The 15,413-nt window shown below is 45.3% G+C and overlaps 1 protein-coding gene and 1 pseudogene across 1 annotated transcript; one reads left to right on the forward strand and one right to left on the reverse strand.

Moving 5' to 3' along the window:
• Positions 1 to 528: 528 nt before the first annotated feature.
• Positions 529 to 1,215, forward strand: LOC123148442 (anther-specific protein BCP1). The gene has a single exon (XM_044567875.1). The coding sequence runs from the start codon at positions 535 to 537 to the stop codon at positions 1,102 to 1,104; it is 570 nt and encodes a 189-aa protein (XP_044423810.1). The 5' UTR covers positions 529 to 534; the 3' UTR covers positions 1,105 to 1,215.
• Positions 1,216 to 2,127: 912 nt separating this feature from the next.
• The window catches only part of LOC123150453 (MLO-like protein 1), a 28,042-nt pseudogene continuing 14,756 nt past the window's right edge, over positions 2,128 to 15,413 (reverse strand).

Raw genomic sequence — 15,413 nt, forward strand, 5'->3', positions numbered from 1 at the left:
CATGGATGGTGAGCTATCTCAAAAAGAAAAAAATCAATGGTCACTAGTGCACAAAAATATAACTGGGACCTAATAAAAGTCAATCTTTAATGAGATTTAACCAAGTCTCAATCAAGTGACATAACATGCAGGAGAGAAAAAAAACAGAAAAGAAAATTTTGCACAGATCTCAATGTAAATCTAATGGATATAGTGTCGACTGAGACTTAGCAAGACTGATATTTAATCTACTTCTTATGCTGAAAAGTCCTCTTTTCGGATGAGTCACTGTAATCTAGCAGGATGACAGGATACAGTAATGGTCGAGAAATAGTATTGATCCATAATTTCATGTGTCCAAGGTAAATTCGCCCAACACACAAAGCATATGTATGCATGCATGCCGCCGCTTGGCGCACGTCACCACCACACGCAGCATGCCGACCCACCCAAGAAAAGCCACCGTCCTCACCGTGCTTGTCTCGCCGGCACCCTTTTCTCATTGGTCAACCTATTTAACTCCGCGGCGCCATGGCTCCCCCGAAAGGACGCGCCATGGTACACTCTGTCGGCCTCGTCGTCGTCCTCCTCGCCGCGTCCGCCGTCGTGGCGCTCGCCGCCCAGGCTCCGGCTCCGGCGGCCTCCGCGAAGTCCGGTTCAGCTGCAGCACCCCCAAAGGCCTCGGCAAAGGCTCCGGCTGCGGTCCCCGAAAAGAGCGCGAAAGCTTCAACGGCGGCGGCCGCAACGTCCACGGCTACACCCAAGGCTGCACCGCCCAAGGCGCCCGCGAAGGGGTCTGGCGCCGAGTCGCCGAGCAAAGGCGCCATGCCGTCCAAGGCCCCGGCCAGCTCGTCCGAAGCCGAAGCCGCCGAGTCTCCAGACGGCGGCGCCACCGACGAGGATGATTCATCCGCCGCGACGCCGTCTTCCTCGTTGTCGGACGATGACTCCGACGACTCCGACAGCCCGCCAGGGCCCGCCAGCTCGCCAGACTCAGACTCGCCAGCTGACTCGCCTGACCCCGCCGCAGACGACGAGGAGAGCGGCAGCGTCGGCGTGAGGAGTGGCGTGGTGGCTTCCGTCGTGGCCGTGGCCACCTCAGCCTCCGTCGTGCTTTTATTTTAGAACATCGTAGCGATGTCAAATGTACTACTTAGGTTGTAGACATAAACTTTTTTGGCAATTTGTACTCAGTTTTGGGTGAAATTTCAGGCGCGGGTGAGTAATTATGTGGCAGTTAATTACTACTCAAATTAGGTTAGTTTCCTTCTCAAAAAAATTTAGGTACAGTTTCTTTGGTCTATGGTTGGTTTGTTCTTTTTTGTGTTTGATCAGTTGAATGCCTGGAATTGTTGCATAAAACAACAAACTTAACACTGGGGTCATTTTCTCTTCCTTGCCGCTGAGACTGAGACATATCAAAAAGAATGAGAATAATTTGGGCGACATAGCAGCAATGCATATGTGAATGCCGCATTGCCGCTGCTTCCAGATTCAGTGAGCAAAATTTTCTATCCAGGCTGGCAGGCCACCGGAACCTAGCGCTCAGGCCTCGCCGGCCCTATCGTGTCTTCCCTCGAAATCGCATGCTTTTCGCTTGCAATAGTAAGAAGAATGTGGAGAAGAAGATTCAGATGCTTTGATATATGTGTTCCCACATGGCACACTACGAGTTGCGTCTCACTTCAGGCTTTTTTTTTTGTTTGCGGGAACCCTCACTTCAGGCTTGAGCCGAACAAAACCCTGCCACATAGAATTTTCTCCTGATCTAAGAAAAGTCTATTTGTGACTAGCAAAATACACGTGCCTTGCTAAAAAAACAAAGATACTGATTAAAATGTCCTACTATATATCATGTACATGTGTGTCGACATATTGTGTAAAACTCTAGGTGGCAACTTCTAAGCCTTCTTTTCCCAGTAAAACATATAGACATACGAGATATAGTACTGAAACTCTCATTGAAACAAAGTCAACCATGAAAGCGGATCATAAATTGGATCAATGGTTTGAGAGAGAGAAACATTTTGGAGCTTCAAAATTTTCACTAATAATGCTAAAATTTCCGCTCAGAGATACATGCATGTAGTGGTTGCTAGTGTGGACACATTCTTACCCTTACTGGGGTCCTAAAGCCTATGTATGCAATTAAATTAGCCTAGCAGTCCCTTGCTCCACTGATGATCTTTCCGGCGTATTTGCCATTTCAAACGCGCCGCCATTTGCCTCATCAATTGGTGAACTATTAGTAGCATTAACGTACGCGGAAGGGGCGTCCTCTGGTGATGTCCACGTAGGATTTCTACAGTGGTTAGCGATTGGGGAGAGAGGTAAAGGATCGACCGCAATTGGATGGTTAGCGTGTATAGATGGGATAGGGACGTGAGGATGCGTGCAGTAAAACCTGCCGCCACTCATTCCTTCCCTCTCGCGCCGCTCATCTCCGCCTCCTACCAGCCGCCCTCTTGCTCGCCACGCCTCGCCACTTCCTTGCCGTCGACCCGCCCCACCACCATCCCAGTCGTCTCCGTGCGCTCGCCAGCGAGGGAGAGGCTGCCACCTCTCGTCACCTCCTCCCCGAGCGGCTAGGGTTTCTGTGGCCGCCGCCACCGCCATCACGGACGCCCCACCCCGGCTCTTCCAACACTGGCCACTGAAGAAGGCAAGGTCTCCTCTTCGCGGCAAGGCGTGCGCTCCACCTGGCTGCGATGGTGGTGGCAGAGGAGGGGGGAGGGCCAGGGAGCGCGACCTCACCGCCGAGGAGGTGGAGCAGCTGCGCGGGGTCATGCGGTGGCAGGGCAAGGAGCTGCGTGCCCGCATCGCGGAGGTCACGCGCGAGGAGGCCGAATGAAAGTGTGTGCAGGGCGAGCGCTCCAATGCCAGGTACCCAAATACCTGTGGAATTAGGGGCACGAACTATGTACAGTATGATTTGATGATTCTGTTGGAGATATGTGGATTTAATTGATGCTATACATTTTGGTTTTCACTTTTGCTGCTTGCTGTATTTACTGATAGGAATGCCTGTAAATAGTCCACTTAGTACCAACTGACTGTCAATACTTCACTGACGCTAGTGGAAATACATGAAAATACTCCCCATAGAATTGCATGAAAGTGTCACTCCTTATCGGATTTTGATGGGAACAAGGTTGGATATATTAGAGGATGTTCAGGTTGATGCCGCCCAAAAGATAGACACGTATTAGACAGGGGGGTGATATTCATGTTACATTGTGATTTTCGCTTCTGCAGCTTGCTAAATTTACTGGTAAAATTGCCTGAAAATGTAGGACGTAATATTTACTACTGTCACTACTTTACTTGGAAGTGTCACTCTTGAATCTTTAGTTGAGTTTAATGGGATCAAGGCTTGATGTATTTGAAAGATTCAAGGCAGAAGACTAACATATAGTAGAACTACTAAAAGCATTGGTAGAGTTTATGGGCACTCTAAATGTTGTTCCATTGACGGGAAGGTGGGCGGGGGCCGGTCAACCTAGGCTCAATTTCAAGGTCTCTCATGGCCACGCCCGGGCCACTTGCACTCTTCCCCTTCCTGAAGCGCAGCTGCTGTTTTTGGGGCTCCGCTCGAAGAGGACTACTACCGGCTGCCGGCCAACGGAACACCCTCCTGGGCCTATTCCCCTGGAGAAGAAGAAGACCTCTTCCGCTTCAGATTCCTACCATCTGACTTGTTTTCTCTTTGTCTGGCCAATTTCTTGCTCGTTGCTCTTCAACTGGTCGATTGCTCTATTTTCGCGGGTGGTTCTGAGGTGACCACGAAATTTCTGGAGGTTCATCGGTCGGGCATTTTGTTTGTGTTTCTGTCCTCCGGCCCGTCAGGCTGCTCAGCCTGAAGGTTACTCCCTCAAATGCACTTTTCTGCTCCATGCTTTTTATTTTTGATTTTTTTCAGCACTGCTTGTTAGTTGGTTGTCTGAATTTTATCTGGTAGTTGATAAAATCGTGTCGATTTTTGCAGGACCAAGGCCACACTGTTATTGTCTGATATGGATAGCACATTTCATGCAATTAAGGTTAGAGCAGTACAATATATGTATCTTTGTTTCCGTAGGCACTTAGCCAAAGTGATGCAAGATGTCCATGTCGCTATGACACCAACAGCTCTGTATCTAGCAAATTTGTTGTTGGTGATATTTTGTTTTGTTTATTGGGACCTTAATATAAATAAATTTAGTATTGAATCACCCTTACATTTGGTATGCACTGGTTGCTAGTCTCTACTCCTAAGGGAGCAGTTGGTAGTCTCGCTTCCAGGTTTTTTTTCGTCCTAAAAAAATCTACGAAATTTCGTAGGTTAACCAGGGACAACTCCCACCTTCCAGGTTTTTTTTGTCCCACCTCTCATGGTTTTTTTGGTACCTCGTCCCACCTCACACTAAGCCGCCACGAACCGCAAAAACCGCCTACCTTAGCCAAATCAACAAATCTCTCTCATTAATGCAATTTTCTTTAGGAAACAAATAATAGATTCTTTCCTACCTTAGCCAAATCAACGGATCTCTTCTATTAATGCAATTTTCTTTAGCAAACAAATAATAGATTCTTTCCTACCTTAGCCAAATCAACGGATCTCTCCCATTAATGCAATTTGCTTTAGCAAACAAATAATAGATTCTTTCCTACCTTAGCCAAATCTACGAAATCTCTCTCATTAATGCAATTTGCTTTAGGAAACAAATAATAGATTTTCAGGAAACAAATAATCTCTAATCTCTAATAATTTCTACTCCTAATGAAGCAGTTGGTAGTCTCCTCCCACCTTCCATGGTTTTTTTTGGTACCTCCTCCCACCTTCGCTGGTTTTTTTTCGTAGATTTTTTTCGTCCCCTCCCCTCACTTCATCAGTTTATTTTCGCGTCACCCTCTCACACAACGAAAGAAATCTAAACAGATCAGAACTTTCCATACTGGCGCAAGTTATTTAGTAATGTAGAATCAATCACGAACAATATCTAAAGATCAAATCTAAATTAATTAACCTTACCTTAAATCACTCAATTACATTAATTAGAAAACAAATAATTGATTTTCAAAAAATCGCTCAATCACGTAAACCTTACCTTAGCTCACGGATGGTAATCAATCTCCAAACAAAGGAAACAATACATCGAGGGAGCAGTAAATAAACTCCCTTTCTTATGACTGTATATGACCTTTCCTTCCCTCTACGTTGTCGAGCGTTCTTGATTCTCGAGGCCGATGCTTGGGCTGCGTCACTGGGTCGCGATGGTGCTGGAGGACGAGGACGGCGAGGCCGGGTGCCGCGGCACCGCGTTGGCCGCGACCGGTGAAGGGGGCAAAGAAGGGCGGCTTCCCTGGCCCTGGCCATGGCCGTGACCCTGGGAGTTGGTGCGGTGGAAGTGGCACTTGAAGGACACGGCGTGGGTGGCCGACGCGCAGACGCGCTTGGAAGCGGGCCCGTGGCCCGTGCCGGACGGCGCCGACGCCGACCGGGCCACCTCCTCCGCGTATTCTTGGAGCTGTGGCTGGCCGATTTACATGAAATTAATTCCCTCAGTTGTGGTGGCAAATATAATACACATAATCCATATTGTTATGTACTAGCGTGTGTGTGTGAAATAGATGGATTATGGTCCCGTACCCAAAAGATGGATATGTGTGTGTGTTAGAGAGAGAGAGAGGGAGAGGGGGAGAGAGTGAGGAAGAGGGAGGCTGAGTGTGTATGTGAGGAATTGATGGTAAAAAAGGTCGCCAATGTCATTTGATATATATGAGAATATTAATATTGAACTTTTAAAGTTAATGTGGCCCCGTTGCAACGCACGGGTGTTCTTCTAGTTTTAATATATGTCCAGTTGTCCATCCCGGGACACTCTTGTATGCTGTGAACTTTTATTCAGTGCCCATGTCTTTTTGAAGCTTGTTTCACTTCCACTTAACCTGGATGGTTTAGCTACAAATCAAATGCATCAGGCACTGATGTTTAGCAACACTATGCATACAATTTTCAAGACAACATGAACTGGATATATAATGCATTGACATTCTTCAAAGTATGGGATATTTAGTTGGAAAGAATGACATTTTGTCAAGGAAGAAACGGCCTTAACTCCCTTATGATAAGCATGCGGTTGATCTGGGTGCAACTCATATGCACCAGCATACTTGGCTGTAGCATGTTTTGTTAGATCCATTCTTAAGAAAATGCATTATTCTTGAAAGGCGGCACGCTCACTGCAGCTTGACCACGTCATCCCCGCCAATGCCGATTAGCTCAGCCTTGCTGGCGGCGTGCTCCTGGACCACCTCAAGCAGGCGCCTGCTGCGGCGGCCGACATGTGAGGTATGCTCTTTGGTACCAGCTCTTCATTCTCGACATCCGGCTGTGTCTGTTCCTCATATTGTTTCCAAATACCGGTGCGGAAAGGCTTTCTTCTAGATCTGCTCATTATGGTTCTCCAAATACAATACATTCAATGATATTGTAGTTTTTGTGGGCTTTTTCTTTATAAGAAAATAATTGTACACATAGCACTAAACTTAGAAGCAGGTCCACGAAGGCATGGCTTCAAAATTCCATATACATGTTTTGTTCCTTTTCCTTTCCATATCTATGGTTTTCATACTAATTTATGGTTTCCCCTCAAGGGAGGACATGTGTATTTGGGAGAGAGTTATGGAAAAGAGGGGGCTAGACTAAGAGGAAGGAGTGGAATCACATGATGTGCATTGCATTTCTGTCTGTGTGCAATCCAGTTATATACTGATAAGGGTTTATACAATAATAAGCTCCCTATCTGTTGAACGTTACAATTAGTACAGAGGCACAAGTCATTTCTGACAATTGAAGATCAAACAAACAATACTGCAGAATTATGCCAATATAAGTTTTTGATGTACATTGAACTTGTCAGCTTTACTGTCACCTTTCATTTTGGAGACATGGCTAACTATTTTCTCCACTATTTGGCATCTTCCCATGTTCATCTTGATAGTCTGGTTTTTTATGATCTTGTTTTCTATTTGCAGGGGCAAATTATATTTCAATGATACAAATGGCTGATGTTGGTTTTGGTATATGTGGTCAAGAAGGTTGTCAAGTAGTGATGGCCTCAGATTTGTTATGGGGCAGTTTTTTTAATAGATTGCTTCTTGCGCATGAGCACTGGAACCATCGGTCTGTGACATACATGATTCTCTATAACTTCTACCAGAATGCTTTCTTTGTGTCAATGCTCTTCTGGTACGTATTACCTCCTCTATGTTTCTCATATGGTGTAAGCTAAGTATATCTGTGTTACCTTTGTTACTTGTCACCTACAATTTGACTATCCAAATGTATGAATACACGGAAGCATCATCCCACACTCCCTAAACCCTAAACTCCTCTTGTAATGTAAGCTGGTCTAATTAAGTTCTTAATGAATTGATTTAGGCACACTACATATTCGGTAACCCTTGTGCTGATAGATTAGAGTACTGCTTTCTGTTCCATTATCTACATGTCAGTTCCCACAGTAGTGGTTGATATTCTAGAGGAGATACTCATAATAGTCATAATATCCTTCTTTATTGTCTGAGACTATTGAGGCAAAGATTCAAAATGAGGGCTACAACATGACACTCTTCTGAAACATAATGGTAGATACCTTGTAACAAAGCCTTGTCCTTTCCTGTGTACATTTCTTCACATATAATATCAGTATGATGGACATTTGGAGTATGGAATTCTTGATACGTCACCATTTGACAAAAAGAATTAGAATATGTGATATCGACAATGTAAGCCTTTTAATACTTAGCACTTACATATTCGTATGTGTTTTCTCTCACTAATATTTGAATGCATGTACCTTTGCGTTTTGCAGGTTCACCTGATTATTTGAGTTAACCTGATTATTGTCGCAAGCTGTGTCAGATGTTCTAGGAGATAGTCCGGTGGTCCTGTTTAGTTCTGTTTCATGTAGCAGTCTTCTTTGTTAGTAATGTTCCATGTTTCTGTTTACATGTACATTCATTAATTTTCCCATTTGAATTCCCTTAATTACTAAGGTGAGATCACAAGCTTGGGTCCTAAACCACAAGAACTCAAGAAAGTCTTAGGAGACAAGTACCCGTGGTGGTTTCTCTGTTCTTAGGAGACATGCTGAAGACTGTCTTCCTCCGACAGTTAGCATTGAAAGCATTTTTTGACTCCACTTGATGTCTACAAAATTTCAGGCTTATTGAATGGTATGGTTACTTGCAAGACATGTCGCAGAATCCACATAGAACCGGGTGGCATTTTCTTCACGTTTCATGGTGATTTTAATTGGGCCAATAGCTCCTGTGCGACGTGTTTGATGTGAATTTGCTTGAGTGCGACGTTGTTCGAGCGAATGGCTGTGGTGCGACACATTTAAGCAGGTAAATAGCCCAGGGCCACATGGGGTGTTAAATGTGGTTAAATTGGTCGTCAACCAAGCCCGTTTATGTTAGGACATGTGGGTCCAACTTAATTGCTCCTCAAAACAGCTGACCGTGCCCTGCCGCCCGACCGTGCCGGACCCGCCACTCTGCCCCCTCCCCCCTTCTTCTCCGGTGGCGGCGGATCTTGCGTTCTCAACGGCGGCGGCGGAGCCCTCGTTCTCAACGGCGGCGGAGCCTTCGTCCTCAAAAAATGGTGAGTGAAAACCCTAGTCCCCCTCCCGTTCCTCTCTCGGCCCCGTAGATCTCAGCTCGTTTCCTCTGTTTTCGCTTGTTGAATCGATAGGTTGTGAGGGGAGCCCGTGGGCATACTGAGATGGAGCCCCCAGATTCAACTTCGAATAGGTAATGCTCCTCTCTCTGATCCAATTTTGCATGCAATTAGGGCCTAGTCTGCTATTTCTCACGGGCTCACACTGTCCGCCACTGACAGAGGGGAGGCTGCCGCTCGGACCTTCGAATTGACGGTCAATTTCTTTCCATCAAAGGCAAAATTAGTTGATGGTAGCATTCAGAACATTGAGAGAGACACAATTGTTAAATGGGAGGTTGAGTTTACAGAGATTGATCCACAAGTTCTACAGAACATGGGAGAGAAGGCAGTGAAGAAATGGGTGGAAAAAATTGGGGAGAATGTTGTTTGGGGTCCAGAGCAAGAAGTATCACTATTGCGGTTTGATGATTGGAAAGGAGAGTATGTGAGAATGGAAGATGGTGAACAGATTGTTGATGAAATCGATCGGCAAAACGGCTGGACAAGCAAACGAGCTAATTTTTTTGCTGAGCTGGTTGATCTGAATATTTTTTCGAAGGTTGGATATGTGCCATCACAATTGGCTGCGCCGATGGTAGATGATGATTGGGCTACACAGAGGCCATTGATTCCCATGTGTACTGAACTTACAGTAATAGGCGAAGAGGGACAGGTGACTGGAATTGAAACTGAAACTGCAGCAACTGTTGATTGGAATGTAGTTGAATTAGATGAGCCTACTGATTTGGTCATTGCACCAATGCCTGACATTGAGATGGCCAAACTTTTTGGCATTCCAGTCGATGACAGAGATAAGCAGGAGAGGGGAGAATCTAGTTTGCCTGCTAATGTTGATGAAGATGTAGATGGACAATTGATGGAACAAGCTGCAGATGAAGTAGATGATGCACATGATGATGAGCTGGTGCATGTGTATGACAAAGAAAACCCTGTCATTGAAGTAGGCAAGTTCTTCCCAAGCATGAAGGAGTTTAGGATGTGTTTCAAGACTTATGCAGTGAAACATGAGTTTGATGCCAAGACTGTTTGGACTGATAGAAAGAAGTTTTATGCGAGGTGCAGAGGATTTGATGGTAGTGTCAAGCCTTGCAAGTGGTACATATTTGCTAGACTGCAACCTGATGGAAGTACTGTCAGGGTTAACCAAATCCCCAATCAACATACTTGTATTACAAGTTCACAGAGAGTATCAACCATGACATCACAACTTTGGGTTGCAGAAAAGATCACCCCAATTTTAGCCAAAACACCAAACACTACTGCCAAGAAACTCAAAGTAGACTTGGAAAAGATGTACCCCATTAAACTGAAATATACCACAGTGTGGAAGGCAAAACAAAGGACAATGAAAAACTTATATGGTGATTGGGCAAATACATTTAGGATGCTTTACAACTTCAAAGCAGAGCTGGAAAAGAGGTCACCTGGTAGTGTTGTGGAGATAGATACAGAGGTATCAGCCAAAGGTGAAGTCAAGTTCTCCAAGTTTTTTATGGCTTTGAAGCCTTGCATAGATGGCTTCAAAGCAGGGTGCCGTCCATATTTGAGCATAGACTCATCATTTTTTACTGTCAAGTGGAATGGTCAGTTGGCAGCATGCAATGCTCTAGATGGACACAACTGGATGTTTCCTATTGCTGTTGGCTTGTTTCAGTCAGAAACAGAGGCTTCATGGACATGGTTCATGATCCAGTTGAAAAGATGCCTAGGGCCAGTGTCACCTTTGGCTATACACATAGATGCATGTAAGGGGCTTGAAAATTCAGTGAAAAATGTTTTCCCACATGCTGAGCAGAGGGAGTGCTTCGGTCATTTGTGGATGAATTTGATCAAAAAATTTAGAGGAGAAGAATTTGGGCGCATGTGGCCAGCAGCAAGATCTTACACTAGACAGACACACAAATATCATCTTGATAAGATAATGGCAGCATGTGATGAGTTTGGTCCATGGCTGAACACCTACCATTCTTTGTTATGGTATAGGTCAGCATTCAACACTGCCATCAAGTGTGACCACATCAACAACAATTTGGCAGAGAGTTTCAACAATAAGGTGAAGGAGTTAAAAGATTTGCCTGTGCATGACATGGTTGACCAAATTAGGATCATGCTCATGCGGTTGTGGGAATTGAGAAGAAGGATAGGTGATTGTCTGCAAGGTGATAAGCTTCCAGCAGTGGTACAACAGGTGGTCAATAGGAGCAGAAGTCTTTCACATTTGTTTGTTGAAAAATCTTCACCTTGGGGTGCTGAAGCTAGAGATAACAAAACTGGAAGGAGACATGTTGTTAACACTGAATTGCATGATTGCACTTGCCTCGAGTGGCAACACACTGGTAAACCATGTGAGCATGTCATTCTTTTCTTAGCATCCCAACCGAAGATAAACATGCACCCATATCTGCATGAATATTATTCGGTAGCAAGATTCAAAGCTGCATATGCTACTCCAATTCCAGCACTTACAGATCAGTCTCAGTGGCCTGAAGTGGACATTGAATTTTCCATGTGTCCTTCCTTGACGAAAAGAAAGGCTGGCAGGCCTAAACAGAGTAGATTCAAGGCATGGTTTGAGAAAGGTGGGAGTAGTAAGAAGGGAAAGAAAGATGAAAAGCCAAAAAGGGCCCAAAAAGGTAACAAAAATAGATGCAAGTTGTGCCAGGAACTTGGGCACAGAGTGGGATCTATCAAATGCCGTTACACTCCTGATAAGCCAAAGTATGTTCTTGTTTATTTGTCTGTGTTTTGATTTGGTGCTTTTTTCCAATTAGTATATCTATAACATTTTCTGCACAGGAGGAAGCGAGCAAGTTAGCCCCTTGTTGTTGAACAGTGTTGGCCAACCAAAAAAGCAAGAGTCAATGGTGGTAGAAAGAAGAGAAGTGTGCCTGAGCCTAAGCAGACTGAAGAAAATCCTGCTGCAGTCAACATTCAGACTGAAGAAACTGATGTGGAGGTGCACACCGAAGAAACTGAATTTGAGCGTGTCGAGGTTCAGACTGAAGAAACTGAACCTGAGCGTGTCGAGGTTCAGACTGAAGAAACCCATGTTGAGGTACACACCAAAGAAACTGAAACTGTTGTCAACATTGAGACTGAAGACACTGATCACGAGGGTATTGGCGAGGTGTTGAAAAGACCAGTGAAGAAAACCAAGATGATCAGTGAACTTGTGTGTGTAGTAGAACCAAAAATAAGAAGGGCTAAGGCGAAGAAGGGCACACAACGTGGTAGGAAGAAGTAGAACAGAGAATAGTTTGAAAATTTGGGACATGTAATAATATTTGTAACTTGGTGCGTACTGGTAGTCACTATGTATCCCCATATTTCTATTCGAACTTGTTTGTCTAAACTAGCCAAATAAAATTCAAATTTAAATTTAAATTTGGGCTATTGATGTTTTAGTGCTATCTAAAGTACCTCAACTGAAATATGTTTGCTTGCTGATCATTCCGAGCCCTTTTGGTAAGTTGAACTCATAGTCATGAAAAGTGTGTTTCAAATGACCTCCAAAGGTAGGGTAAACGGCCTCATATTTAAGCAAGTTTTTTTGGCACCTTGTCTAAACCAGCCAAATAATTTTTCTACACATCTATTCTACCTATATAGTGTAAATCTAAAGTCTCACTATTTATTGAATTAATTTTCTATTTTTTCTTTTCTTTTTGAAAAAACAAGGTTTAATAGAAAATTATATATAAAACAAGTTTAAAACATGAAAATGAGAAAAGTAAGTTCAGATCTTTCTTAGTCAATCCAAAATGAAGTTTTGGTGAGGTTTTCACACTTTTCATTTTCAAAACTCCACCTACTCTCGGGTGCCCACTACTCTCTCCCTTCAACTCCATACTACATTGTTTGAGGAATAACAATTTTGTGAAGGATTTTTCGTAAAAATGTATGTAAACCATATTTATATTTTTTTTTCGTTACTATACGACATAATAAGACTATGTGCGCAAGTTTTATATTTTTTTGATTTTTTTTGAATTAGTTATGCTCAACCCTAATCAGTCAAAACCTCTCAAAACCCCTCAAAACCCCTCTCAAAACCCCTCAAAACCCCGCACACTACCTGGTCGTCGATCGTTGTGCGTGGACGGTTGAGATCAGGCGCTAGGGTTAGCTACAGTGTGCAGCGATCCGCATGAGACGCGGTGGGGTTTGGATCAGCCTCTCTCGTTGGAGCATCAGGACCGTTCATTTGAATCCAACGGCAAGAGTTGACGCGGTGCATGGACCAAGCCTACGGAGTGCCCTTTCCATCGTTGCATGCGTGCCCGTGCCTACCCGCAGCATGCATGCCCACCCGCAGGACTGCGCCCGTGCGTTGCATGCATGCCTCGACGTAGCCCTGCTCCGCCACCCCTATCAACGCAGTAACCTGTCGCATGCCTACCATTAGAACCGATGCAGCGTCGCATCAAAGCATGCACCCGGCCACAATGCAGCAGCTCGATGAAGACAACCAAAAAGCCAACGCTGCATGGCGTGGTGTGCACGCTGTGCATGGCGTGCTCCTCTTTGACGACGCAATACTGGCATGGTATCGATGGGGCCCGTATCGATGTGGGTATCGATGCAGTTCAAATGGCGTGCTGCCCGTTACAAGATGGGCAAAAGAAGGCGTACATTATTGTCACGTCTCCCATCGACCGAACCTTGCCCTCTAGCCAGGCCCTAGCAAGATGAGCAAATTAATGGGCAACGGCATGCATGCACGAGCAGCACACGCAGAGAACCCGGGGAAGGCGTGTCCCCTTGACCCACGACAGCACAGACGCGTGCGTGAGCCCGTCCCCCTTGACCCACGACCGGTGGCACAGAAGCGTAGCAGTCCGTTTCCCACGGCCACGCTCGTGTACATGCTTTCATGGGGCGCCACCAAACGCCGCCCGCCCATTAATTCTAGGGTTTCGACGGGGTGAAACGACGTCGCACTTGGGCTATTTAAGCCGGGCACTATCGTCCTCTCGCTCCTCATCCATCATACCCCATCCTCTGCCTCCTCTGCCCTTCTTCTTCATTCTTCTCCATCAAACCCGACCGAGCACTCGAGCCACCCCGCCACCATGCAGTACACCGCCCCCACCTACCGATTCCCCCAACCGTGCCGGAAAGGCTCTACCCGGCCGGAGTGTATGTAGAGAGAACCCTTAGGGTTTGGGCGATCTCGAGATGGAGGGGCGCAAGGGAGTTAACGGAGTTCTTCCTTGCGGCCGGCTTCCGCCACCTCCCCCGCGGCTCTCCTCGGATGTACCATGTTGAGGAGGTCAACCACAACGGCGTTGTGGTTGGGCTCCTCGCCACGTTCACTAACCCTTTCGATGCTTTCCATCTCCTCGGGCGAGCGTATTGGGTTGGTTGTGAGTTCATAGCTTTCACCACCTACAATATCTTCACCGACTTCCAGAGCATCTTCCCCAACAACGGCGTTATGCACACGCTCCTGTACCCCATCAACAACGGGGAGGAGTGAAGGACGGCGCCCGGAGGAGCGAGGTGGCGTTGTTCCCCGGGAGAAGGAGAAGAAGAGCCCGAAGAAGAACCCGCGTTTGGTGCCCCCCGATCTATCTAGCTTATCGTATTAGTTTTTTTAAGTTGTATTAGTATTTTAAGTTGTAAGGCTATCATGGAGTTGTAAGGTTATCGTGGAACTATGGGTTGCAATAGTTATGCTACTATATATATTGTGTGTTTCGTGCTATTATTTGAAGATTGCTATGGGTTGTTCTTGCTTATTATTTGTGTATTGCTATGGGTTGCTACGAGCCCGGGTTGCTACACCTCAATCTCACCACACACACACCATCTTCAAAATATTGGCCAAACCATGGACATGCAACTAGGAGCCCCATGCAAACCCACTATGGACATGCCACTAGGAAATGCAAACTAATTTACTTCATGCAACTCATTTAGTTCATGTAACCGTAGACATGCATAAAAACAATTAACATTTGGTTTTATTGCATCAAAAAATGATCCATCACAAAATTTAGTGCAAGAAAAAGGCCAAAGTAAAAATAAGTAACATTTTATTTGCCGAAGTTAGAGGTGGGCTGGTGCCGCTACGAGGGTGGGCTGGTGCCCCTACGCGGGCAGGCTGGTCTCTATTTTGGGCATGGTTATTTTCTCAGGGTCCATTTTCTCACGGCCCAACATCTATTCGGCAGCCCAGTTTTGTTTTTTTTACTAGAAACTGAATTTGGGTGTGTACTCTGTTAACTGAAGAACAAAAACAGAGGAAACAGAGCATCAACACTGAATATGGCCCCTGAGAATATCATTACAATAATTCAAGCAAGTTTTGCTTCACACGAATTCAAGTTCATCTAACAAATGATCCCTGGCTAACTCAAACTACTGGGCACCCCTGAAACTAGCTGACTAACTAACTGAAACTATAACAAATTCTAGCGATTGATGAACATCAAGTAAAATAAACCCATAGCAATGACACAACCATAAAATGCTCTCGCCATCATATTTGCTTGTTGCTTCAAATCGATCAGATGCTTTAGTTGCTTGCCGATTTTCTTCAATTCACACTTCAGTTCTGCACTATGCATCATCGGATCGGCTCTGTCCGCCAAATTGGGGGCTTGTTCCACGGCAAGCCGCCCCCCAAAATTGAGCTCTTGGGTTGGGGTTGATCCCTCCAATTTCAACCTTTCAACATATTCATCGAGCCACTCAAAATGCC

This window comes from Triticum aestivum, chromosome 7A (assembly GCF_018294505.1).
Source record: "Triticum aestivum cultivar Chinese Spring chromosome 7A, IWGSC CS RefSeq v2.1, whole genome shotgun sequence".
Taxonomy (NCBI): domain Eukaryota; kingdom Viridiplantae; phylum Streptophyta; class Magnoliopsida; order Poales; family Poaceae; genus Triticum; species Triticum aestivum.

Coding starts and splice junctions, on each gene's coding strand:
- LOC123148442 (XM_044567875.1), top strand. CDS start 535: ATGGTACACTCTGTCGGCCTCGTCGTCGTCCTCCTCGCCGCGTCCGCC.